The 27,808-nt window shown below is 42.0% G+C and overlaps 1 protein-coding gene and 1 long non-coding RNA gene across 8 annotated transcripts in view; both read left to right on the top strand.

Moving 5' to 3' along the window:
* The window catches only part of LOC115531221 (tumor necrosis factor receptor superfamily member 14), an 81,722-nt gene that overhangs the window by 12,469 nt on the left and 41,445 nt on the right, over positions 1–27,808 (top strand). For 4 of the 7 annotated variants that reach the window (XM_030342097.1, XM_030341845.1, XM_030341928.1 and 1 more), the window contains exons 2-7: positions 2,219–2,564; positions 2,675–2,800; positions 3,462–3,600; positions 7,335–7,468; positions 7,897–7,989; positions 8,714–10,392. In XM_030342097.1, the coding sequence (XP_030197957.1) occupies positions 2,405–2,564; positions 2,675–2,800; positions 3,462–3,600; positions 7,335–7,468; positions 7,897–7,989; positions 8,714–8,925 (864 nt within the window). In that variant the 5' untranslated portion in view covers positions 2,219–2,404 and the 3' untranslated portion in view covers positions 8,926–10,392. Of the gene's footprint in view, positions 1–2,218; positions 2,565–2,674; positions 2,801–3,461; positions 3,601–7,334; positions 7,469–7,896; positions 7,990–8,713; positions 10,393–13,523; positions 13,639–15,636; positions 15,984–16,094; positions 16,221–16,582; positions 16,716–27,808 lie in introns of those variants that run through there. The other 3 variants (XM_030342408.1, XM_030342330.1, XM_030341417.1) reach the window with 3 other exon arrangements.
* On the top strand, positions 21,578–27,767 carry LOC115533076 (uncharacterized). The gene is made up of 3 exons (XR_003974139.1): positions 21,578–21,939; positions 24,881–24,917; positions 27,617–27,767. It is a non-coding gene; the product is annotated as an uncharacterized LOC115533076 (long non-coding RNA).

The raw sequence follows: 27,808 nt of genomic DNA on the forward strand, positions 1-27,808 counted from the left end.
GTTCTAGGGATATTGTAAGCAGTGTTTGTAATAATGCCGTTTAAAAGGACGGCGTTTGGTAACGCCGTTATTTTTCAGTGACGGGGTAATCTAACTAATTACTGTTTCCGTCGTTACAACGCCGTTACCGTTACTGTACGTTAAATGCGGTGCGTTACTATTAATTGATTGAATTGAACTGCGTAATCCGAACGCACCCCTGGCTCCACACACAAACTGCTAGTGAGGAGACCGGGTGGGTTAACAACGAGATAAGCGATTATGATTGGCTAAAGCAGAGTCATGTTTCATGGTAGCCAATCGGATCCAGTGTTTTTACACCCAAGCCAGGACACGCGCGCCACACACACGCACACACACGCACACGCACACACCAAACAGATTTGATGAAGCAGCAGAAATGGCGAGTCCGGAGCAACCCGATGAAAAGTTGGCATTTTCTGTGGTATTCGGCAGATGTTTCACAGCCTTTGCAACCAAGCCAATTAAAATTCAGTTGGAAGTATATCAGGAACTTGAATGGGCAGTTCAACCATTTAAAAAATCCAAATCCACACTCTACTAAGTCAGATGATGGCACTCTCTGGACAGACCCTGGGAAAATTAATAAATGTTTTGCTGGTTTTTATGAACGTGTCTATCAGTCACACGGTGAACCTGATCCTGACAAGATGGAAACATTTTTTGAAAATCTGGACCTACCTAAAGTATCAGCGGAATCATCTCTTTCACTAGATAAAGAAATCAATTCTAATGAGATAATGGAAGTGATCTCCTCCCTTCCCAACAATAAGGCAGCTGGCCCGGATGGCTTCAGTATACAATTTTTCAAAAAATGTAGCACTAAATTATCGCCTCTCTTATTACATATGCTAAATCACTCAATGTTGAACTCAAGGTTACCTCCCACCTTATATAAAGCCAACATTTCACTTATACCCAAGCCAGGTCGTGACCCTAACTTGGTCTCATCATACCGCCCCATTTCACTGTTGCCTATTGAAACCAAAATCCTGGGTAAAGTCTTAGCTAACAGACTAAAGGAGCACATATGTTCGATTATTCATCTCGACCAATCAGGTTTCATGCCAGGGAGTATTTTAACTTGCGTCGTTTATTTCATGTGTTGTACACAGAGCATACAGAGGAGGCTGTAGTAATCTCTCTGGACGCACAGCATGCGTTTGATCAGTTGGAGTGGCCTTATATGTTGATCACACTTGAAAAATGTGGTTTTGGACCCTCCTTTATGAAGTGGATCATTTATTCACACCCAACTGCCTCTGTTATCACCAATCAAAACATTTCATGCCCTTTTGCAATCAATCGTGGGACCCGTCAGGGGTGACCTCTCTCCCCTTTTTTATTTTCAATAATTATTGAGCCGCTTGCTGCCAGTGTCGGACAAAGTCAATTAATATCCCCCATTGTGATACATGGGCAAGAGCATCATCTCTCGTTGTATGCAGACGACATTATTTTGTTTATATCTCGTCCTCAATCATCAATACCTGCCCTCTTGACTCCAATTAGCAGTTTCGGCAAACTTCCCAGCTTAAGCAGGGAATTAATTTCTGGAAGACCCTTCCTATTTTATAAGAAGAGAGAGAGAGAGAGAGAGAGAGAGAGAGAGAGAGAGAGAGAGAGAGAGAGAGAGAGCGCCGTAAGACCAGGAGACGGACGGACTGAACATTGCAACGTTGTCCTTTTGTTCGTGTGTCTTTGAGTTTGTTTAACCCGAAGTGGAAATAAACAGGAGTTCGCTCCATTTCCACAAAGAACTGTGTCCTGACTCCGACCCACATTGGGCTCCAGTGTAACGGGTTCACGGAGTCAGGACACAGTTCTTTGTGGAAATGGAACGAACTCCCGTTTATTTCCACTTCCGGTTAAACAAACTCAAAGACATACATACAAGGTTAAAAACACTTTGTTTAACAGCGCTAATGTTTTCAAACGTCATATTATTTTGGTTTAGAGAAAAGTGTTAAGGATACTTTTTGATTTGCTTTATTTTAGTGCTATTTAAATTGTCCCTGTGTGTTTGTCTGTAACTGTTTGTCTGTAACTGTGGTTCATTGTGCTGCTGCCTCTCTTGGCCAGGTCACCTTTGAAAAAGTGATTTTTAATCTCTGTAGGTTTTTCTCCTGGTTAAATAGGTTAAATAAAAACACAAATTACATTATTAACTCCTGAATATTTTCTTTTATCTCTCCAGATGTTTCTGAACTTCAAGAAAAGTCTGTAGCTGCGTGGCAATGATGATATGGCAGCCAAGTATAGCGTGTGTGGCCCGTGTATTTAGAATATACAAAGCACGATAAAACAATTAACCTTATTTGGCCTCGGCCGAATAACAAGACACAGAAGAAATATCTGCCGAAAATCTGCCAAAAACCATCAGATGGTTGAAGGTCATACAAACTGGACCACCATGTTCTTACAAATCCTGTTCCTAATATGTTCAGTTTGTAATACTCATGGCGTTGCTAGTACTGCATCACCATCGTGTCCCGCGGATGAATACAGAGCGGGACAGGTCTGCTGCCTTGCATGTCCTGGTGGTAAGAGTCCATTAACCCAGCTGTTGTTAAGCTGTTGTCCAAAATAGCTCTGTATGATTTCTTCAACCAAATCCATTGTAAACAACATACTTTAACGTTCTTTCCAACAGGATATAGGGTTCATAGGGATTGCACAGCGACATCCAATTCATTGTGCTCAAAGTGCCCTGATGGTACTTTCAAAGAAGGCCTTAGCGGACAGAAGCAGTGCTCTGCCTGTACAAAGTGTGACCCAGGTACATCTTTTCACAACTCAAAACTCACCTGTTCAAACTCGCACACGACGTCTAACTGATCACTGTTTTGATTGTTTGTTTTGTTTTGTCTTGTTTTTGTTTTATTTTATTTATTTTTTTTATGTTTATTTTTTATTTTTTTCCACAATGTCTTGTTTTTTTTAAACGATTTATGATGACTATATGCTCTGTAAGGTGACCTTGGGTGTCTTGAAAGGCGCCTCTAAATTAAATGTATTATTATTATTATTATTATTATTATCTATATATGTTGTGGTGATGAGGACGTTGTGATCATGTTTATATCAGAGAAGTTGTGTTGTTCATGTTTATATCCGAGAATTAACCTTTATTTACCCAGGCAAGCAAATTAAGAACAAAATTCTTATTTTCAAGTGCAGCCTGAGAAGTTGTGTTGTTTACATCAGAGAAGTTGTGTTGTTTGTATCAGAAGTTGTGTGGTTTATATCAGAGAAGTTATGTTGTTCATGTTTAGATCAGAGAAGTTGTGTTGTTCATGATGATACCAGAGAAGTTGTGTTGTTCATGTTGATATCAGATAAGTTGTGTTGTTCATGTTGATATCAGTTAAGTTGTGTTGTTCATGTTTATATCAGAAGTTGTGTACTCTCAGGTTGTCTGTAACTCTTGTGATTGACAGGTCTCGGCCGGAAGGTGAAGAAGTGGTGTACTCCAACATCAGATGCTGAGTGTGACATCCGGGATGGATTCTTCTGTAGTGAGTCAGCAGATAAAGACACATTCTCAAAGGCCACATTGTCATGCCAACCCCACACGATGTAAGTGGAGTTAATTAAACAATCTATACATAAAGTACAATAATGGTTGTTAAGAATTAGGCCTGGGCAATATATCATGTGCTGGTGTGTCTTTTTGCCTGTTCTTAAAAAACATACCATAGTCATAATGTTATGGTTGTTTACTCTTCTATTTAATAATACAAATGTTAGAATTAGACATTGTAAAAGTTTCGTGAATGCTTTAATTTAATTTTCTCCAAAGCGGTGTACAGTGAATTCAGAAACAGGTAGATACAGGTTATTAGGAACAGGTAGATACAGGTTATTAGGAACAGGTAGATACAGGTTATTAGGAACAGGTAGATACAGGTTATTAGGAACAGGTAGATACAGGTTATTAGGAACAGGTAGATACAGGTTATTAGGAACAGGTAGATACAGGTTATTAGGAACAGGTAGATACAGGTTATTAGGAACAGGTAGATACAGGTTATTAGGAACAGGTAGATACAGGTTATTAGGAACAGGTAGATACAGGTTATTAGGAACAGGTAGATACAGGTTATTAGGAACAGGTAGATACAGGTTATTAGGAACAGGTAGATACAGGTTATTAGGAACAGGTAGATACAGGTTATTAGGAACAGGTAGATACAGGTTATTAGGAACAGGTAGATACAGGTTATTAGGAACAGGTAGATACAGGTTATTAGGAACAGGTAGATACAGGTTATTAGGAACAGGTAGATACAGGTTATTAGGAACAGGTAGATACAGGTTATTAGGAACAGGTAGATACAGGTTATTAGGAACAGGTAGATACAGGTTATTAGGAACAGGTAGATACAGGTTATTAGGAACAGGTAGATACAGGTTATTAGGAACAGGTAGATACAGGTTATTAGGAACAGGTAGATACAGGTTATTAGGAACAGGTAGATACAGGTTATTAGGAACAGGTAGATACAGGTTATTAGGAACAGGTAGATACAGGTTATTAGGAACAGGTAGATACAGGTTATTAGGAACAGGTAGATACAGGTTATTAGGAACAGGTAGATACAGGTTATTAGGAACAGGTAGATACAGGTTATTAGGAACAGGTAGATACAGGTTATTAGGAACAGGTAGATACAGGTTATTAGGAACAGGTAGATACAGGTTATTAGGAACAGGTAGATACAGGTTATTAGGAACAGGTAGATACAGGTTATTAGGAACAGGTAGATACAGGTTATTAGGAACAGGTAGATACAGGTTATTAGGAACAGGTAGATACAGGTTATTAGGAACAGGTAGATACAGGTTATTAGGAACAGGTAGATACAGGTTATTAGGAACAGGTAGATACAGGTTATTAGGAACAGGTAGATACAGGTTATTAGGAACAGGTAGATACAGGTTATTAGGAACAGGTAGATACAGGTTATTAGGAACAGGTAGATACAGGTTATTAGGAACAGGTAGATACAGGTTATTAGGAACAGGTAGATACAGGTTATTAGGAACAGGTAGATACAGGTTATTAGGAACAGGTAGATACAGGTTATTAGGAACAGGTAGATACAGGTTATTAGGAACAGGTAGATACAGGTTATTAGGAACAGGTAGGGGTCAGGAATGGAGTCAGTTTCCTGCCATAATTGAAACCTGAAAAAAAAAGTTTCAAAGGCTTGTAAGTCTGGGTTTGAAAACTCAACACCTTGTAAAAAAGGTTTTGCAACACTGAAAAAAGAGATTATAACCTGAAAAAAAATAAAGCTAAAATTCAAACATCTGTAAACATGATCTTGTGTTCTATTTTATCTTCTTCATCATTTTCACCAACACATTTTCAAAGTTCAAACAATTTCACCAGCGCATTTGCAGAGTTTCAAATCTGGCACTGTTCTAACAGTGTATTTCATTGTTGCCCGGTTTTGAAACCTTGTAAATGGGATTCTGCAAACAGGTGTTCATACATTGAGAAATACGTTTTGAAAGGTTGAATATTTAGTTTTAAAAACTTGTAACGGTGTACGTTTACGACTTTGCAACGTATTTTTTCAAAACTGGCTTTTCAGCACTGACTTTTCAGAGATTTGACCACACAGGCGCAAGCTTTGAGTCACGTGAATATTGGCAGTGTTCTGACGCCACTCGTTTTGAAACTCCTGACAGTCGAATCTGAAAAAGAAAAAAACGTTCCTGGGGGCGGGACCATTTAGCTCTAAACCTATTGGTTGCTCTCGGCTGACGTACATTCCAATCACATGTGCCGTTCAACGGGCTGTGCGTGATTGACAGTGCTCTGCCGATGACACGAATAACAAGCGACTTTCGCGGTTGATTTTGATTTCCATTTTCTGGAACCAGAAGCTGTGTTCGAAATCGTTCCCTATTCCCTATATAGTGTACATGATATAGTGCACTTTATAGGGAATAGGGAACGAGAATTCGGACACTACGCCTAACATTTCTAAACGTCATTCGCGTCAGTAAATGCGCCTGGTATTTGTGTGACGTGATGCGCCGACATCATCTAAACAAACCGGGCTGGAGGTTGTATTGATGTTGAATGTTACATTTCCTTGTTCAAGTTTTTTTAAATTAATTTTGAATGTTAAATCCCAAATAAATTGTTGACATTTCTAAACAAAAGCCGGAGACTCCATCATTAAAAGCATTCGTTTTCGCGGTTATTCAGCTTCTTCTTCTCCCCTGGAAAAATACAACCGCATTGCATTGTGGTATACGGGAGTAACATGTAGGGAACATCGTATGTACCCTATTTTAAGTCCACTATATAGTGGACCACTGAGAATTCGAACACCCTACAAAGAGTCTCATCTCCATAGGACGCGACTAGCAAGGACGTGTCCTAGCAAGGCTGCAGCCTTCACTTTGGGTAACAGCCATGGTTCCAGAAAATGGAAATCAAAATCAACCGCGAAAGTTGCTTGTTATTCGTGTCATCGGCAGATCACTGTCAATCACGCACAGCCCGTTGAACGGCACATGTGATTGGAATGTACGTCAGCCGAGAGCAACCAATAGGTTTAGAGCTAAATGGTCCCGCCCCCAGGAACGTTTTTTTCTTTTTCAGATTCGACTGTCAGGAGTTTCAAAACGAGTGGCGTCAGAACACTGCCAATATTCACGTGACTCAAAGCTTGCGCCTGTGTGGTCAAATCTCTGAAAAGTCAGTGCTGAAAAGCCAGTTCTGAAAAAATACGTTGCAATGTCGTAAACGTACACCTTTACAAGTTTTTAAAACTAAATATTCAACCTTTCAAAACGTATTTCTCAATGTATGAACACCTGTTTGCAGAATCCCATTTACAAGGTTTCAAAACCGGGTAACAATGAAATACACTGTTAGAATAGTGCCAGATTTGAAACTCTGCAAATGCGCTGGTGAAATTGTTTGAACTTTGAAAATGTGTTGGTGAAAATGATGAAGAAGATAAAATAGAACACAAGATCATGTTTACAGATGTTTGAATTTTAGTTTTATTTTTTTTCAGGTTATAATCTCTTTTTTCAGCGTTGCAAAACCTTTTTTACAAGGTGTTGAGTTTTCAAACCCAGACTTACAAGCCTTTGAAACTTTTTTTTTCAGGTTTGAATTATGGCAGGAAACTGACTCCATAGTCAGGCATCTAGCTCAAGAACCTTCCTGAAGGCCTACAGGTTGGTTGTGGACATTGGGGATCGAACCCAGTACCTTTTAAACCTGGAGTCCAACACCCAGTCTACTACTCTTAGAACTAAACCTGTTTTTGTCCTTCTAGTTTCAGATGTGATTTTTGGATGCAGATACAACCAGGAACTGATTCAACTGATTCTACATGTACTCCAGATGTGCTACTTTTGTTGATGATAGGAAGCTTATTATGTTTAATGACATTATTAATAGTCAGGAGCGGTAAGCGTTACATTCATCTCTTTTATGTATCACGTTACATTAAACTCTTATCATGCATCATGGTGACATTAAACTTACATTTATCATATTACATTAAACTCTTACACGTATCATGGTTACATTCAACTAACATATGTATCATAGTTCCATTAAACTAGTATGTATTATTAGTACATACTAATACTACCCCCCCCCCCCCGAAAAAAAGAATTGGTTTCTGCCAGTTTAACATTTTATTAAAACGCAAAAGTTAAATCTACTTTGTAAACACAGTTCACAGAACAGCCAAAACATACATACAGTACACACAAGTATTGGATTGTCCAAAATCTTTTAAATTAAATAGTTATCCATAAATACAAACTTAAAACCAGAAGTATACAAGAATTTCTTTTTTTTTTTTTTTCTTTTTTTGGGGGGGCCCTCAGGACGCGCAGGACGCGCAGCGTGTAGTGCGCGTTATGGGAGCGGCGGCACTGCATCCATCCCTCCAGCTCCCTCCAGTGAAACACAGCCTGCAGGTCTAGAGACATCCATCCCTCCAGCTCCCTCCAGTGAAACACAGCCTGCAGGTCTAGAGACATCCATCCCTCCAGCTCCCTCCAGTGAAACACAGCCTGCAGGTCTAGAGACATCCATCCCTCCAGCTCCCTCCAGTGAAACACAGCCTGCAGGTCTAGAGACATCCATCCCTCCAGCTCCCTCCAGTGAAACACAGCCTGCTGAAGGTGAGTTGTGTTAATTATGTTAAAGCTTCAGTTATATAAATAATGACAATATTAACTAATCAGTTCACCCTGTACCTCTGAAATGTTTTATCGACCAATAGATACGAGGGAATATATAAGACTATATTAGAGTGCAACTTAATCCCATCAAAAAATAATTTAAACCAAGATGACCTTTGGACCTTTTTTCACTTGTCTAATTGATCACTACTGGTCAACCTTTATCTATAAACATGCTCATTGTGTGTGTCTTGTTTATTGTGTGTGGTTGTGTGGGTTGGTTGTGTTACTGGTTTTGGGGGGTGGTTGTGTATCTGGTTGAGTCTCTAGTTGTGTTGGGTGTTTGTGTTTGAGTCCCTGGTTGTGTGGGGTGGTGGTACTGTGTCTGGTTGTGTCCTCATCTCCACCTGAGAGTACCCAGCTGCAGAGCTGCTCCACTGGGCTTCAGTCTTCAGTGAGTGTTGCTGCATGTGGAGGCTGGCTGTATGTCCTGACTCTCTGCTGCCTTCTCTTCCAGAAACTACACCACTAATGTCCAGTGAATCTCCTGCACCAACCGGGGACCAACAAGAACACACTTCAAGAACAACTACCCCTGATGTAACTATGGATGGTCATGATGATGACCAGAGTCTGGATGCCCTCGCCTACCGGTCTGGTACTGGACAGCAAGACATTGAGATGGGTCCAGTCCAAACACTGCCCAAAGATCGTAACAGGATTCTTTAATATCGCTGTTCGACCCAAGTTTCCCATCGACCGTGATTCACTATGAAGGGGAATGACATTACAGGATACAAAGTAACGCAGTTCGAGAAATTCTGGATCAACATGAAAGTGAATCTGATGGTTCAAACTCAGAAACTAGGGGAGGAAATACACCATTCTGATTCCTTCCTGATGCCAGCTTTGACAGGAGAAGAGTCGTGGTGTGTTTAACATCATTATTTGATCAATCCTCACATTATTCTTCTATATGTGGCTCACAGAGCAAAGACAAGCGAGGTGTTAATAAATAGTGTGAGGTGTGCTCTGTGAGGCGTCCTGGGATATGATGGTTACGTTGGCTTGGGTCCAAGCTCCACCTCTTTTGGGCGACCGCCGAGGAAGATGTACAGATAATGATGATATGGAGATGGAGATGTTGGGTGAGAGGAGCCACATGTCTTTGAGAGAATTTTTTGAGTGATATTTTTTTTAAATGTTGTATTACATTTTTTACATTATTCTTACCATTTAATTAAAATGTTTGAAAGTTCAAAAGCTTTATTTAAGATTTTATCATGAGAAAGTCACGTGACACTAATGTCACCCTCACAGTCTACATGTGAGAGTGCACGTCAGTGAGAGACATGAAGTGCATACTTCTTGAGTCACCGAGCGGTTAGGGGACAACTCAGAACTCAATGCATTATGTTTGGACACGAGACGTGCCCTAGCGGCAAATGGCCGCTGAGCGCAGTGTGGGGCTCCTACCACTAGGGGGTGGTAGAATTCCCATGGGCCTTGGGTCCCCCAAGCCTGTCCACCTTACACCCCCAGTCCGTCGGCCCTGCGAGCCGCCACTCATTTAAAATGCGTTTCGATTGAGTTTTCCCGTTCAGTGGGTCTCGCCAAAGAGACTATTCTCCCCTATCCCATAAGGCCACTAGGTGGCTCCTGGTCACGCTGAAAAAACAATGAATTTATTAACGTTGCACATTCAGTCGGATTTCTTTCTTGTAAAATATTGCATTTATTGTTAGTTCTTGTTTCTTTTTTGTCTCTTCCCAAATATTTCAGAACTTCAACATGACAATGATGGCAGCCAAAATATAGCAAGTGTGGACCTATATATTTTGAATGAAAGCATGTCAAAAAAATAAACCTTATTTTGCATTGAATAACTTGTACTGAAACACAGCTGCACAACTTTGCTGCCATCACAATCGGTCAAACTGTTATAGTTAAAGGTCATACATATTGGACATTTATTTATGATCTTACTTTTATTATATATTTATTTCACTGACATTTGCTATTGTGTCATTCTGTTCAGCTACAGTGGTGAGTGTCGAAACAAATATATAGCCTACCGGCGGTTACAGGTTGGTAAGATACTAAAGCATGAATTAAGTGGTGAATTATTCTAAATACTATATGTTAAATCTTAAATCTGTAAATAAAGACGTTTTACACTGCAGTAAGTGCATGAAACAGTCGATGAAAACTTACTATTATTTCAGCCCCGCTGAAATGGCGCCAAGGCCAGGGGAGACGGGATGCGTGGTGATTTACACGTCTATCCCTTAGCAAACCAACAGGTTAATATAGTACATTAGCAATGCAATTTATAGTAAACGGTCATGATACTCATGTATAGAAAAGGGTTGATGTCCCTGAGAGTTATTGGTTATTGGAGTTATTGGTGATACCACTGTTTCACCTTCCGGTCCCCGACTCGTGTTCTTTAATGGCCTAATTAGGCCTGTACCCAACATTGCTTGCCATTCAGGCGTATAGATAAAGTCCTTCATGCGGGCCTCATGAATAGGGTCTTAAGATATTTCACTCCGATTTTCTTGTTTTGTTTCGTTCATATCTCCCAGGTTTAATGTAACATTACATTAGTGCATAATAGACAGCGGGACGGAGAGCGTTTTTTTTTTTATCAAGAGTGGTATTAAACATGTGTCATACGCTTGCATTCCTGCAGGGGGTGCAGGAGCACCCCCCACTTCCCACGGCTATGCAGGTTGGTAAGACACATAAGCTCAAATTAAGTGGGGTGAATTATTATAAATACTTAATGTTTGAATATTAAATCTGTAGATGAAAACGTACTACAGCCCTGCTGGAATGATGGCGCCAAGGCCAGGGGAGACGGGATGTGTCACGGCGGACGTATAACGTAGGGTTCGAATAAGTTCCCGCTCCCCCTGACAAAGAATATCAATGTAATATTCCATGTGTACTATTAGATTCATACCAATGTTATTGGTACTCTTGTTTATTCTTTTCTTGATGTGGTAATTTACAAGTCTATCCCTTATCAAACCAACAGGTTAATATAATACATTAGCAATGCAAATAGTAAACGGTCATGATACTCATGTATAGAAAGGGTTAATGTCCCTGAGAGTTATTGGTGATACCACTGTTTCACCCTCCGGCCCCCGAGTCGTCCTCCAGAGCGGCTCTGCATGTCTGCTGGTCTGTCTAGCGTCCAGCGCCCGGGCCGTCCCCTGGGGTCTCCTGCTCCTTCCCGGGCCGTCCCCTGGGGTCTCCTGCTCCTTCCCGGGCCGTCCCCTGGGGTCTCCTGCTCCTTCCCGGGCCGTCCCCTGGGGTCTCCTGCTCCTTCCCGGGCCGTCCCCTGGGGTCTCCTGCTCCTTCCCGGGCCGTCCCCTGGGGTCTCCTGCTCCTTCCCGGGCCGTCCCCTGGGGTCTCCTGCTCCTTCCCGGGCCGTCCCCTGGGGTCTCCTGCTCCTTCCCGGGCCGTCCCCTGGGGTCTCCTGCTCCTCCCCTAAGGTTCCCGGCTGGTCTATCCGGCTATCAGCCCACTTGCCCCTGAATCTCTCCTCCAGACCACCTCCACCCACCCTGCTCGGTTCTCCTGACAGACCTGGTGGGACGTCTGGATCTGGGCCTTAAGGTCCTGGTCTCACTTTGTCTCTCTGTTGTTTAGTGTTCGTTCTCTCCCTGTCCACCAGATGCTCTTTGACTTCTCCAATCCCTTCATTCCCCTTCCCCTGTGCGTTCTTGTCAATCTTCCCGCCTGCACCTCATTCCCTCATCAGTCTCTCCCACTATTTCCAGGTTCACTTCCTTTGTTCCCGTGTCAGTTGGTTGTTTTGGGTCAAGTCCCTTATTCCTTGTGGGTCCTCAATCGTTGTGTTTTTCTGCCTGTTCATGGAACAGAGATATTGAGTTTCTTTATTAAAGGCCTTTTTTTTGTAAGGTCCTGAGTCGTCTGCATTTGGAACTACCCCTCCTTGTTCCTGCTGCCCCGCAAGCACCCGACCATGACAGTCTCTGTACTGTCTAACCCCTACCCGCCTCTTGATGACCAGTCTCTGTACTGTCTAACCCCTACCTGCTCCTTAATGACCTGTCTCTGTACTGTCTAACCCCTACCTGCTCCTTAATGACCTGTCTCTGTACGGTCTAACCCCTACCTGCTCCTTAATGACCTGTCTCTGTACTGTCTAACCCCTACCTGCTCCTTAATGACCTGTCTCTGTACTGTCTAACCCCTGTCTGCTCCTTAATTACCTGTCTCTGTACTGTCTAACCCCTACCTGCTCCTTAATGACCTGTCTCTCTACTGTCTAACCCCTACCCAACCCTTAATGACCTGTCTCTGTACTGTCTAACCCCTACCTGCTCCTTAATGACCTGTCTCTGTACTGCCTAACCCCTACCTGCTCCTTAATGACCTGTCTCTGTACTGCCTAACCCCTACCTGCTCCTTAATGACCTGTCTCTGTACTGCCTAACCCCTACCTGCTCCTTAATGACCTGTCTCTGTACTGCCTAACCCCTACCTGCTCCTTAATGACCTGTCTCTGTACTGTCTAACCCCTACCTGCTCCTTAATGACCTGTCTCTGTACTGTCTAACCCCTACCTGCTCCTTAATGACCTGTCTCCGTACTGTCTAACCCCTACCTGCTCCAGATGTTTTGATATAAGAATGTATGAATGACCTTCTCTTCCTTGCATTATTGTCAGCAATCTTATCAATTTAATTCTATTTTGATCCTGGCCAAAGTTCAAACAATAAAATTCCTCCTCACCTGAACACAGGGCTGAAGTTAAGGGCAGGCTCTTAACTTCAGCTCCAAACCCTGACCCAATCCCCAACAATCCTCAGCACTGAAGGAACAGTTGTGCATTACATCGTGCTTCTTTTATGAATGTTATGGCCTCATTTATCTATTCATGGCTTTATGAATTAGAAATCATCAACTGCAGTTTATGCCCATGCCCTTGAAAGTTTTTACTTTCAAATGGCATTACTATGCAGCAATGTCATATATTTATGTATATATATATATATATATATATATTTACATACATATAGGGAATTTCGAAAGTATCTTCCCAAATATATGTGACCCACTTTTAATATATTTCTAATAATCCTGTTGATCCACAAACAGAACAGTACTGCCCTTATTTAGGCATTGTCATGTAGAATGTACTAAGGACACCATATACTCCTTCATGTCCATGCCAAGTACTGCTGAATGCAACGGACACCATATAACTCCTTCATGTCCATGCCAAGTACTGCTGAACTTTGAGCTTTCATTCTCCAGTCTTATTTCATACAGTCACAGAGACACAGAAAACAAGATCTAATGTGCGATGCCTCAAACTATTTGAAATACATTTTGTTTCCCTAACGTCTTTCCACGTTTTTCAGCCAGAATTCAGTCTCCTAAGGCGACATCATCGATAAGGTCAGTGTCGAGTTATGAATGATTTGTATTTTCGAACTTCAGTTCACTGAAAAGCAGTAGACTCTAGTCAATCTTATTAGCTCTGCCCTGGTTCTCAGTTTAAAACGTCTTTTATTGCCTTTTCTACGGTTTATTGCACTGGATCTCAACTGGTCCTCAGGGTAGCCTCCGGACCAGTTGAGAACCAGTTGAGGCTAGCCTCTGGACCAGTTGAGAACCAGTTGATGCTAGCCTCTGGAGCAGTTGAGAACCAGTTGAGGCTAGCCTCTGTACCCTCATGTATCATTAGTCTTTAAGTCCACACGCCCAAAAAAGTTTTTTACTAGGGGCAACCTCAAATCTTCTCCGACCCAGAAAGACATTCCGATGGGTTAACCAGAAAACGAATGAGTGATTTGCGGTGTTATTAAATGAATGTCAAATGACACACACCTGCCACTGTTTGGGTCTTAATGTTTTATATTAATTACGGTACATTATTATTATATTTTTCTATTTTAGAATAACTATGGCGAATAATAGACTATATTTTCTTCCCAATTGAATGACATGAACGGATGTGCACGTTGTCATCATATTGTGAAAGGTGAATTTGTTGGTAGAGGTGCTCGTCGTCAGTGATGTGTCTGGGATGAAGATTCATATTTGACTTTGCAAAATCAAATCGAGGACAACCCTAGTAAAAGTTACTGAGGCATACTGTCATGTGAACGCGGTGTCGCCTCCACATGGCGGATTAAATGCATTGCACAAACACCAACTTGGACAAGAAGAACTCAAAGGGCATATCTCTCACTGTCATAAAAATATAGTACTGTTGAGGGCAGGAGCGGTCACACACAACCTGCTGCCTCATTTGTGGTCCTGGCACAGATGGATATATTGCAGATGTTTCTTGAATGACCCCTGAGTTCATAAACTATAACTCTTAATTGAGCGTGTACACTGCAGCCTTGAGAAGTTACTCGTTTTTTGATTTTGATTTGAACCCAAAAATGTCCCTTCCCAGTTCAGCAGTAATTACTGTGTTACAGACTGCAACTTTGGTGACCAAGTGGCGGTCTGCTCTCCCACCCCTAGAATCAGTGTATGGACAGCGTGATAATGTCACCTCAGCACAGATCACTGTTTCTCCATGAATTATATTATCTGATAAATGTAATCTGTTGTTGTGGCGCCTATCAGAATGGAGGCTCATTCTGTCATTACGAGGCAAACTTTAAGAGCCACAACTCCAGGTGCAGACCTCCTGTAGGCCTGCGGCCTGCTCATTGGGTCCAGGCCTACACCCAGTCCTCCAGGATGGGGATCAGCCCTTAGGCCTGGGGCCTGCTCATTGTGTCCAGGCCTACACCAGTCCTCCAGGCTGGGGATCAGCCCCTAGGCCTGGGGCCTGCTCATTGTGTCCAGGCCTACACCCAGTCCTCCAGGCTGGTGATCAGCCCCTAGGCCCTGAGATCTTCAGCAGCCAGATGACTGTGTTTGGAGTTTAGTTTGGGATGAGTAAGGTGGAGTGTTTCACCCAAAGTAATCCTATATTAAACAAAGGATCCAAAGACCAAATCAATCTAGAAAATGATGTAGCCCAATGAACATAAGAGTGATACATTATATTTGTGAGACACTTATAACACTGACAGATATATTTTCTTTATCACAGCAAAATAAGTATTAGATCACAGTTAATGCATACAGACAAGGTTAACAACAGTTTGTTTAACAGCTCTAATGTTTTCAAACGTCATATTATTTTGGTTTAGAGAAAAGTGTTAAGGATACTTTTTGATTTGCTTTATTTTAGTGCTATTTAAATTGTTGTCCCTGTGTGTTTGTCTGTAACTGTTTGTCTGTAACTGTGGTTCATTGTGCTGCTGCCTGTCTTGGCCAGGTCACCTTTGAAAAAGTGATTTTTAATCTCTGTAGGTTTTTCTCCTGGTTAAATAGGTAAAATAAAAATTACATTTATTAACTCCTGAATATTTTCTTTTATCCCTCCAGATGTTTCTGAACTTCAAGAAAAGTCTGTAGCTGCGTGGCAATGATGATATGGCAGCCAAAGTATAGTGTATCTGGCCCATGTATTTAGAATACACAAAGCAGGATAAAACAATAAACCTTATTTGGCCTTGGCTGAATAACAAGACACAGAAGAAGTATCTGCCGAAAATCTGCCAAATAACATCAGATGGTTGAAGGTCATTCAAACTGGACCACCATGTTCTTACAAATCCTGTTCCTAATATGTTCAGTTTGTAATACTCATGGCGTTGCTAGTGCTGCATCACCATCGTGTACCAGTGATGAATACAGAGCGGGACAGCTCTGCTGCCTTGCATGTCCTCGTGGTAAGAGTCCATTAACCCAGCTGTTGTCAAGCTGTTGTCCAAAATAGCTCAGTATGATTTCTTCATCCAAATCCTCTGGTAAACAACATATTTTAACGTTCTTTCCAACAGGATATAGGGTTCGTAGGGATTGCACAGCGACAACCAATTCATTGTGCTCAAAGTGCCCCGATGGTACTTTCAAAGAAGGTCTTAGCGGACAAAAGCAGTGCTCTAACTGTACAAAGTGTGACACAGGTACATCTATAGTATTAAATGGAAACGCCCCCCACGCAACCCCCATATGTTGTGGTGATGAAAATGTTGTGTTGTCCATGTTTGTATCAAAGAAATTGTGTTGTTCATGTTTACACATTGAGAAAAGTTTTATTGTTTCTATCAGATAAGTTGTTTTTATATCAGAGAACTTAAGTTGCTCATGTTGATGTCAAAAAAGTTTTGTTGATGATGTTATATCAGAGAAGTTGTGTAGTTCATGTTGATATCAGATAAGTTGTGTTGTTCATATTTATATCAGAAGTTGTGTTGTTCATGTTTATATCAGAAGTTGTGTACTCTCAGGTTGTCTCAGGTTCCTCTGTAACTCTTGTGATTGACAGGTCAGAAGGTGAAGAAGAGGTGTACTCCAACATCAGATACTGAGTGTGAGATCCTGGATGGATTCTTCTGTAGCATCTCAGCAGATAAAGACACATTCTCAGAGGCCACATTGTCATGCCAACCCCACACGATGTAAGTGGAGTGAATTAATCAATCTATACATAAAGTACAATAATGGTTGTTAAGAATTAGGCCTGTGAAATATATATCATGTACTGGTTTGGCTTCCATTTGCCTGTTTTTAAAGTACATACAATAGTCATAATGTTACATAGTTTACTCTTCTATTTAATAATACAAATGGCAGAATAAGATATTATAAATGTGTTGTTAATGCTTGACAATATGAATAATTTACTATCTAGTAATTTTCTCCAAAGCGGTGTACAGTGAATTCAGTCACAGGTAGATTCAGGTCCTTAGGAACAGGTAGGGGTCTGGCATCTAGCTCAAGAACCTTCCTGAAAGCCTACAGGTTGGTTGTGGACATTGGGGATCGAACCCAGTACCTTTTAAACCTGGAGTCCAACACCCAGTCTACTACTCTTAGAACTAAACGTGGTTTTGTCCTTCTGGTTTCAGATGTGATTCTGTGGGAGGGGTGCAGATACAACCAGGAACTGATTCATCTGATTCTACATGTCTTAAATATGTGGCAATTGTGTTCATAATAATAGGATGCATAGCTTTCATTATAATGATCATAGTCCTGGGAGGTAAGCGTTACATTCAACTCTTTATGTATCCTGCTACATTCAACTCTTAACATCTATCATGGTTACATTAACCTTACATTTATCATATTACATTAAACTCTGACAAGTATCATGGTAACATTAAACTGCAACATCTATCATGGTTACATTCAGCTAACATATGTATCATAGTTACATTCAACTAGCATGTACCATGTTTTCATTAAACAAACATGTACCATGTTTACATTAAATAAAACATGTATCATGGTTTCATTAAACTAACATGTATCATGTTTACATTAAACTAACATGTACCATGTTTACATTAAACTAACATGTACCATGTTTACATTAAACTAACATGTATCATGTTTGCATTAAACAAACATGTATCATGGTTTCATTAAACTAACATGTATCATGTTTACATTAAACTAACATTGTACCATGTTTACATTAAACTAAGATTGTACCATGTTTACATTAAACTAACATGTACCATGTTTACTTTAAACTAACATGTATCATGTTTACATCAAACTAACATGTATCATGTTTACATTAAACTAACATGTATCAGGGTTATGCTGAATGATGGTGACCTCTGTCCTGACATGTGTTGTTTATCATTTCATAGCATTGTTTTATAGATGGCTGAAAATGGAAAGGGATTTAACTGGTAAGTTCTTATCCCACATGTTTCACTTTGTAAATGAGTAACGGATCATTTATGAATATCCAGTCATTTGCAAGGGTTACAGACTCACACCAAGTCAAATGATATCGCTGTGATTCCAAACATTTCATCTAATTGTACCAGAGAGTCAGAGCCTACCTAGCAGAGGGACCAGAGTGGCAGACCTACTGAACAACATCCTCTAGATATTAGATTATAGAATGGAGCTATCCATGTATATAAGACACTACTCTCATAGCTGGGGCGATGTGGCCAGCATAACGTCAGCTCAGTGGCGTTTATAACGTAGCTCACTGAGTCGTCCACGATAATGGCAGCCGTCTCCCTATGTATTCAGTCTGACGAGATGTTGTTCTGTGTAGAGGCTAATTCAGAGTGGAAACCAGGAACTGGTTCAACTGATTCTACATGATTAGAATATATGGAGCAGTTCATAATGATAGGATGGTTACGTTTCATAATATCAACCATAGTCCTGTGAGGTAAGGGTTACATTAAGCTTATTCAACTCATTTAACTAACATGAATCATGTTACATTAAACACTAACATGTGTCATGTTACATTAAACCAACATCTATCATGGTTACATTAACTAACATGTATCAGGGTTATGCTGAATGATAGTGACTGCTGTCCTGACATGTTGATGTGTTGTTTCTCTCTATAGAATACGCTAATCGAATAGATAAGATGGTAAGTGTTATTACTGGTTTGATACAGAACACAATAATATGTGTGAACCTAGCTGGCAGTGGTGGAGTTATTAGATGATGACCAGAGGCGGATTAACACCCAGGCTAGCCTCGCTGAGCCTAGGGGCCCAGGTGTGCAAGGGGCCCTGGATTGGACAGACTATTTTCAATTTGACTTAAAATAAAAAAAGACTTGACTCCTATTGGCCCATAACAAGAACCATTAAAAAGTGAAGCAGCTGATTGGGTAGATGTGTGGGCCATGTCATGTGACCAGGTTCATAAAGTCAGTTTTGTTGTAATGGAATACGTCACGTCTGCTGGACAGCAAAGATGCAGAATGTCTGAAAAGGCGAAAAGCACAAGTGTTTCCATTTGTCGATATAGCACTCTGACTATTTATGACTTTGCCTGTGGCCAATGCCAGCAGGGGGCGCTCTTCTTCAATATGGGCGGTAGTTAAAGATAGACTGAGATCCACAATGGGCCAAAACAGACAGAATCACCCGACTCTAATCTGTCCGTTGATAGCGATATTCTGCCCAAATTGGATTTTACCAGCCTCATTAAGGAGATCTGTCGGTCGGTTGGTCAACAGAAGGGAGGCCATGTAATATTCCTAGCACCCTTTTATGCATGGCAAAAAACGTATTACTTTTTTACTGCGTGATTAGTAAGGGGGCCTCACAAAAATACTAGCCTATAAGGGCCAATCACCACCTTAATCCACCACTTATGATGACCTTGCAATGAACCTAATGTTCATATTTGATTCACATTTTTATTTGTATTGAAAAAGGAAACACGGGAACAGAGGTCGGAGTGTTACGGTAAGTTCTTATTCCACATGCTTCACTTTGTAAATGAGTAACAGGTCATTTATTAATATCCAGTGATTTGAAAGGGTTACTGACTCACACCAAGTCAAACGATATCACTGTGATTCAAAACATTTCATCTAATTGTACCAGAGAGTCAGAGCCTACCTAGCAGAGGGACCAGAGTGGCAGACCCACTGAACAACATCATCTAGATATTAGATTATAGAATGGAGCTATCCATGTATATAAGACACTACTCTCATAGCTGGGGCGATGTGGCCAGCATAACGTCAGCTCAGTGGCGTTTATAACGTAGCTCACTGAGTCATCATGACAACACAGAGCAGGGACAAAGGGTAGAAAGACTTTTGTCCTTGTTTGACCACGATAATGGCAGCCGTCTCCCTACACGTATTCAGTCTGTCAAGATGGTCTTCTGTGTAGAGGCTAATTCAGAGTTTAAACCAGGAGCTGGGTCAACTAATTCTACATGATTAGAATTTATGGAGCAGTTCATAATAATAGGATGCATATGTTTCATAATATCAACCATAGTCCTGGGAGGTAAGGGTTACATTAAGCTTATTCAACTCATTCAACTAACATGTATCATGGTTACATTAAACTAACATGTATCATGGTTATAACCATGATGTTAGTTTAATCTATAGATTTAAATAACATGTATCATGGTTATAACCATGATGTTAGTTTAATCTATAGATTTTAATAACATGTATCATGGTTATAACCATGATGTTAGTTTAATCTATAGATTTTAATAACATGTATCATGGTTATAACCATGATGTTAGTTTAATCTATAGTTTTTAATAACATGTATCATGGTTATAACCATGATGTTAGTTTAATCTATAGATTTTAATAACATGTATCATGGTTATAACCTGACCCTAAACAGACGGGAATGGAGATCCTTTGTTGCTGCCCTACATGCCAGTAGGCATAAAGGGCAGTAAGTAAGTACCATGGTGTCATTAGACTAACTAATGATAGTGACTGCTGTCCTGACATGTTACTGTATTGTTTATCTCTATATAGCATTGTGGGCACGACTTGAAGAGGTAAGTGTTATTACTGGTTTGATACAGAACACAATAATATGTGTGACCCTTGCTGGCAGTGGTGAAGTTATTAGATGTGACTTTGTAATGAACCCAATGTTGATATTTTATTTACATTTTTATTTTATAGAAGAAGAAAACACAGAAACAGCAGAATAAGCTTTATAGTAAGTTCTTATTCCACATGTTTCACTTTCTAAACGAGTAGCAGATAACTAAGATAGAATATATTCAGCAGTTCGTAATAATAGGATCCATATCTTTCATAATATCAAGCATAGTCCTGGGAGGTACGGGTTAGATTAAACTCTGACATGTAGTATCATTAGATTGAACTAACATGCATCATGATACATTAAACTAACATGTATCATGGTTACATTAAACTAGCATGTATCATGGTTATGCTGAATGATAGTGACTGCTGTCCTGACATGTTACTGTATTGTTTATCTCCATACAGAATTGTTTCTAAGATATTATAGGGTAAGTGTTATTACTGGTTTGATACAGAACACAATATGTGTGAAGGTTCAAGGAGTTTAATTGTCATTACAGTACACAATGAAATACAGGTTGACACTCTCTAGCAGCAGTTAGAGTTTAAATGCCTTAATGACACATGACGCAAAAAGACACAATAAGACAACCGCACAAAGACCAAATTACAAAAGTGATTAAAAAAAAATATATATATGTATATAAAAGAATATATACATAAGTGCATAAAGATTTCAGTGAAGGCCACAGCTGAAAAGTGCACAATGATAATAGTAGACACACACACACACAAACACACACACACGCCTCACACACACACACACACACACACGTCTCACACACACACACACACACACACACACACACACACACACACACACACACACACACACACACACCACCCTGTACACATTGTGCCCATCAAGTCCAGTCTGTTGTGTGTGTGGAGGGGCGGGGCGGGGGGTTGTGGGGGTCTGAAGCTACTGCTCCTGGAGGAGAGTTGTCCTTAGTGCTTTGTTAGGGGGTTGAGGGGGTGATGGAGGCTACAGCTCTTGGGGAAAAGCTGTTCCTCAGTCTTGTGGTGCGGGCCCGCAGTGTGCGGTACCTCTTCCCTGATGGGAGGGGGACAAACAAGGTGTCTCCAGGGTGAGTTTATCAGTGCTGATTGACCTTGCCTTCCTCTTCAGGCGGTCACCACACACAGAGTCCCGGTCTGGGAGCTCAGCTCCTATGATCTTTACTGCTGACCTAACCACCCTGGCCAAGTCCCTCCTGCTCTCCGCTGTGCAGCCTGCATACCACACACTGCAGCCCTGGCAGAGGATGCTCTCAGTTGTGCTCCTATCAAAGTGAATGAGCAGGTGTGTGGATAAACCAGCCTGTTGGAGCTTCAGTAGAAAGAAGAGCCTCTTCTGGGCCCTCTTTACAAGGTTGGAGATGTTAGTAGCCCATGTTAGGTCCTTGGTGTTGCACGTCCCCAGGAGTTTAACAGAGTCCACCCTCTCCACTTCTTCCCCGTTGATGGTAAGTGGGGTCTGCTTGGTCCTCTTGGACCTCATAAAGTCCACAGGGATATTCTTTGTTTTGGTGATGTTTAGGACCAGGTTGTTATCCACACACCACTCTGCCATGTGTTGGACCTCCTGCCTGTAATGGCCCTCATTGTGGTCACTAATGAGCCCCCCCACAGTGGTGTCATCAGCTCATTTGATTATGGTGTTGGATGAATGGATGGGTACGCAGTCATGGTGAAGAGGGTGTAGAGGGCTGGGCTGAGTACACACCCCTGGGGCGCACCGGTGTTCAAGGTTATAGTTGAGGATGTCACATCCCCTACTCTGACATTCTGTGGTCTGTTTGAAACAAAGTCCAGGATCCATGAGCAGAGTGAAGTGGGGAGACCAAGATGAATGAGTTTGAGGACCAGTTTATGGGGGATTGTGGTGTTGAAGGCAGAGCTGATGTCCACAAAGAGCACCCTTACATATGTGTTGGGGTACTCCAGGGGGGACAGGGCTGTGTGGAGTGTGATGGAGACAGCGTCCTCTGGGGATCTGTTTGCCTGATGGGCAAACTGGTGGCTGTCCAGGGATGCGGTCTCTGATGAACGCCAGTATCATCCGCTCAAAGCACTTCATGATTACTGGGGTGAGGGCGACTGGGCGGTAGTCATTGAGGCAGGGAATGCAGAATTTGTGGGGATAGGGACGATGGTAGTGGTCTTAAGGCAGGTGTGAACAGCAGCTTGTGACAGGGAGATGTTGAAGATGTCTGTAGAAGCTCCTGCCAACTGGTCGGTACATAACCTCAGTGTACGGCCCGACACCCCATCAGGGCCAGTAGCCTTATTGGTGTCAATCCTTCTCAAGGTGGACCTCACCTGGTGGTGCTGAAGAGTGAGTGTCTGCTACTCCTCTTCGCTAACCAGTGCGGTGTCATGAACTAGCTTGTAATCCATGAGGGGAGACCACACAGAAGTTCAACGGAAGTATATTTATTTAGAACCAATAACCTCTATAAAGAGATAACGATAAACCATGTAACCCTGTAAACCATCATTATCATCAGTAGTGTCTGTAGTGTATGGGGTGCATGTGAGTAGTGTAGTGTAGTATCAGACCCATCTAAAGAACCTACAGCCCTGCTGTCTGGGTAGGATCAGAGAGTGAGATGGCCTAGAAGCCATAAGTGTTGAGGAGCCTGAGGAGCCTGGAATGGAGATCAGGGGCCCTATTTTAACGGTCTGAAACGCAAGTGAGAAGCGCCGAAGGCAAGTAGCTTTGTGGGCGGTTCTATGGCGATGTCGCTATTTCACCAGCGGATAAATTACTCTTGTGCCCGGCGCAAATCAAAAAGGGTTGGTCTGAAGTAGCCTACTTACCCATAGGTGTGGTTTGGGCGTAACGTGCAATAAACCAATGAGAGGGCCATCTCCCATCCCCTTTTAGAGCCATGAGCGCATTTGAATCTGACGAGTTGATATTTCAACAGCGCTTTTGCAGTCTCCAATGAGACAGATGCATGCCCACATGAATTTCAAACTTCAAATGGCTCAGTTTATGGCCAAATAATATGGCCTAATTCCCACATGGAATAGCGTTTTCTTCCACAAATACTGAGTCCTCAAATAAATTTCGGCAAAGAAAACTTAACACACATATGATATGCGGCAACTGTGGTTATATTTAATGATATACATACATAATAAACATACATACATAAATACATTAATAATCATAATTTCTTACCAATATTGTATGCATTGTCGTTATCGCCTTGTGTTCCTAATATGCATGTGTCCTCCCAATGTTAATATACATTGCCATGGACTGTATTATGTGTTACGTGTTTAGTTTGCGTGTGTTCAAACCAATCGACGCACACACAAGCGCCCGCATTCATTCATTCTTTTTAACACTCACTCGCGGTAAAACAATGTTTTCTCACGATCAAATACTCCTCAATCATAAAAGTTATGGGCTTCTACACAATGAAAATATGCGTTTGCTGTACGGTGTTTGCAGATGCATTGATTTAAAAGTACAACTTATTACCGCTGTATCAGCTGTTCTTTCCCAAATAATTTGCAGAGAATGTGAAGCTAGGTAGAATAGAGAAGGAAAGTGTATGCGCGAGGTGCACAAGCAACATTATGCATGCGTCCTTAAAATAGCATCTGAACAACGCGCCACTGACTTTAAACCAGGTAATCCCTGGTTTTTGGCGGAATTGTTTTCTGAAACTGCAAAATAGCACCAGGGAATGTTTGCGCCAGAACACGCCGCCTCATTTCGCCGAACCGCCCCATGGGGCGCAAAACCAAAAATGAAATTACTAAATTAAATGTATTATTATTATTAAGATCATTCCCTAATTTAACGATGCGTAGCGGTGGAGGGAAAATAACGCTCTGCGCCAGTTGTAAACCAGCAATGACGCATGCGTCAGTGTAGAAAGTCAATTGCGCTGGATACACGATAGGGCCTCAGGTGTGTTACAGCTACTGCTGCCGCACCAGAGACACGCCTCCACAATCCCCTGAACCATCCAGAGCGAGGTCATCACAGTGGTCTTATATTTGTAGTCAGATAGAGTTTTGATGCCTCTCCACATGCTCCTGGGGTCTGTGTTTTCAAAGTGACCCTTAATGCGCTGTCTGTACTTGCCTTTGGCCTCTTTTTTTTTTGCATACATTTTGTGGAGTTTTGGTAATACTTTCTTGGTAATACTAATAATAGTTAATAGATGATGACCTTGTAATGAACCCAATGTTGATATTTTATTTACATTTTTGTCTTATAGAAAAGGGAAACAATGGACCTGAATCTTGAGCTCATTGGTAAGTTCTTATTCCACATGCGTTCACTTCTTATTCCACATGCCTCGCACCATTTATTAATATCCAGTGATTTGCCAGGGTTACTGACTCACACCAACTCAGATGATTTCGCTGTGATTCAAAACATTTTTTGGGCGATGTGGCCAGCATAACGTCAGCTCAGTGGCGATTATAACGTAGCTCACTGAGTCGTTAAGACAACACAGATCAGGGTCAAAGGGTAGAAAGGGCGCTTTCCCTCCTTTCGTTCGTAGACTCGGTCCGATTCAGGGTGAAGGTGACGCTTTGTTACATTTTCATTTGGTTCAGTCAGCGTTCAAACTGGACTCAAGCCATCCTTATTGTAAACCAACGCCTCGCGGTCGGCGGGTCGCTCGTCTGTTGGACAGAACCTCAGAGGGAAACTCCCAACGCCTCCTAGTTGAGGACAATATCAATGGAGCAACTTGGTGCGGTCTTCAGATTTTAATTTTGCTTCGGTGTTCCTACAAGTTAAGAATCATTTAGAGGAACTTCCACCATTCTTTAACTGAGTAATTAAACCAAGTCATCCATGACACACAATTTTATGAGCCACAAAATGTCTTTACATATTCTTCAGGCCATATCTCTCTCATAACTGCGTTCCCCTCCTTATTGCACCACGTCTGACTCACTTTAATCTCAAAAAGTTCACGTATACCTGGCTGAATATGCTTTTTATATTTCCTGTGTGTGGAAAAAGTGCACATCCCACCCACGAGGCATTGTGGGTCTTGTGGGTGGGATATAGTTGACTGCGGTCAAGCCGGCCGCCGTTAAATTTGGATTGCACCCATTTTCTATCCTTTATGGCAAATTAATTGAAATGGTTACGGCCGAGCTGACATGGAGAGTAAGCGACTTTTCACAAGTGACTACGTCCTGCTTTAAAAACAAGTTGAACCCGGTATCGCGCGTTTTCGCGCTCATGCGCACGAACGTTAATCTATTGAATCGTGTCCCAGAGCACGATTATCCGGCTTTTTTCGTGCTAAACAGAACGAAATGTGAACGAATGCATTCTGAATGCGAGCGTTTTCTCAAACGAGAGAGAGAGAGAGAGAGAGAGATTGCGCAGATAGTACAGTGCACCCTCTAGTTGCGTGTCAATATTTCCGATTTTTTAAGCAGACCTCCTCAAAAACTGATGGAATCCAAATGGATCTGGTGCAGGTGAAGACCTCCGGTCAGCCTCGACATCCTCCTTGAGTTGGTTCAGCTGCATATGGACACTCCTCCAGTGCTGCTCCTGCTTGGACGCCTCCCGCTCCAAGATCCTACGCACCGCGGCAAGGTCAGACCCCTCAAGCGGGTATCCGCCGGATGCCTGGTCCTCTCCATGGCCGTCTTCCTCCTCGATCTGCAGTAGAACTCCTCGGGACAGCGTCTGCTCCATTCGTCGCCAGATTCGGCCTCGTCCTCGCTGTCCACCGAATCCTCGTCTACCCCCTCGTCTCTCCAGTTCCTCAGAAGCGTCGAAAAAAAAGATCCCATCACTGCCACCAAATGTGAGGGACCGACGTGGTCGCCCCACGTGTCTGGGATACGGGCAACTGGGTATCGCGAGTGTGGGCAAAATGAGGGCAATGGACTGACGACTAAGAAAAGTGAAGTTTTAATCTCTCCATACATTCACAAAAATAGAGCAACGTTCAAAAATGAAAAGGAAATGACTGCATCAGTCAGCAAACCAAACTAAGATAACATAAAATAGCATACCATAACATACGTTTCTCGTACCGGCCTCACTCCAAGCCAGCACCACCTTCAGCCCCAAACACCAAATGAAAAGGCCCTTAAATAGGGAAATGGTAATTGGACCAATCACGGCCATATGGGCCAGACCATTAGCTGGGGGAACATTTACCTAAAGCTAACATTACTATACTGCCCCCTACCGGGACGGAAGACTAACTTCCACCAGCCCAATCTAATACACACACACACACACACACAATATAATAATAATAATAATAATAATAATAATAATAAAAGCTCTAATGCGAGACAGTGAGAAGGGGGAGGATTTCACCTTCTCACAGACTATATTAGAGTGCAACTTATCCCATCAAAAAATAATTTAAATCAAGATGACCTTTGGACCTTTTTTCACTTGTCTAATTGAACACTACTGGTCAACCGTTATCTATAATCATGCTAATTTTGTGTGTCTTGTTTTTTGTGTGTGGTTGTGTGGGTTGGTTGTGTTACTGGTTTTGGGGGGTGGTTGTGTGTGTCTGGCTGAGTCTCTACTTGTGTTGGGTGTTTGTGTTTCTGGGTGAGCCCCTGGTTGTGTGGAGTGGTACTGTATCTCTGGTTGTGTGTGTCTGGCTTTGTGTGAGTTTTTGGCTGTGTGTGTGTGTGTTTCTGGTGGGGTGTGCCTGGCTGTGTGTGTCTGTTTGCGTGTGTGTCTGGCTATGTGTATGTCTGGGCTGTGTGTTTGTCTGGTTGTGTGTGTGTGTGTGTGTGTGTGTGTGTGTGTGTGTGTGTGTGTGTGTGTGTGTGTGTGTGTGTGTGTGTGACTGTGTGTGTGTGTGTGTGTGTGTCTGGTTGTGTCCTCATCTCCACCTGAGAGTACCCAGCTGCAGAGCTGCTCCACTGGGCTTCAGTCTTCAGTGAGTGTTGCTGCATGTGGAGGCTGGCTGTATGTCCTGACTCTCTGCTGCCTTCTCTTCCAGAAACTACACCACTAATGTCCAGTGAATCTCCTGCACCAACCGGGGACCAACAAGAACACACTTCAAGAACAACTACCCCTGATGTAACTATGGATGGTCATGATGATGACCAGAGTCTGGATGCCCTCGCCTACCGGTCTGGTACTGGACAGCTAGACATTGAGATGGGTCCAGTCCAAACACTACCCAAAG

This window comes from Gadus morhua, chromosome 1, assembly GCF_902167405.1.
Source record: "Gadus morhua chromosome 1, gadMor3.0, whole genome shotgun sequence".
Taxonomy (NCBI): domain Eukaryota; kingdom Metazoa; phylum Chordata; class Actinopteri; order Gadiformes; family Gadidae; genus Gadus; species Gadus morhua.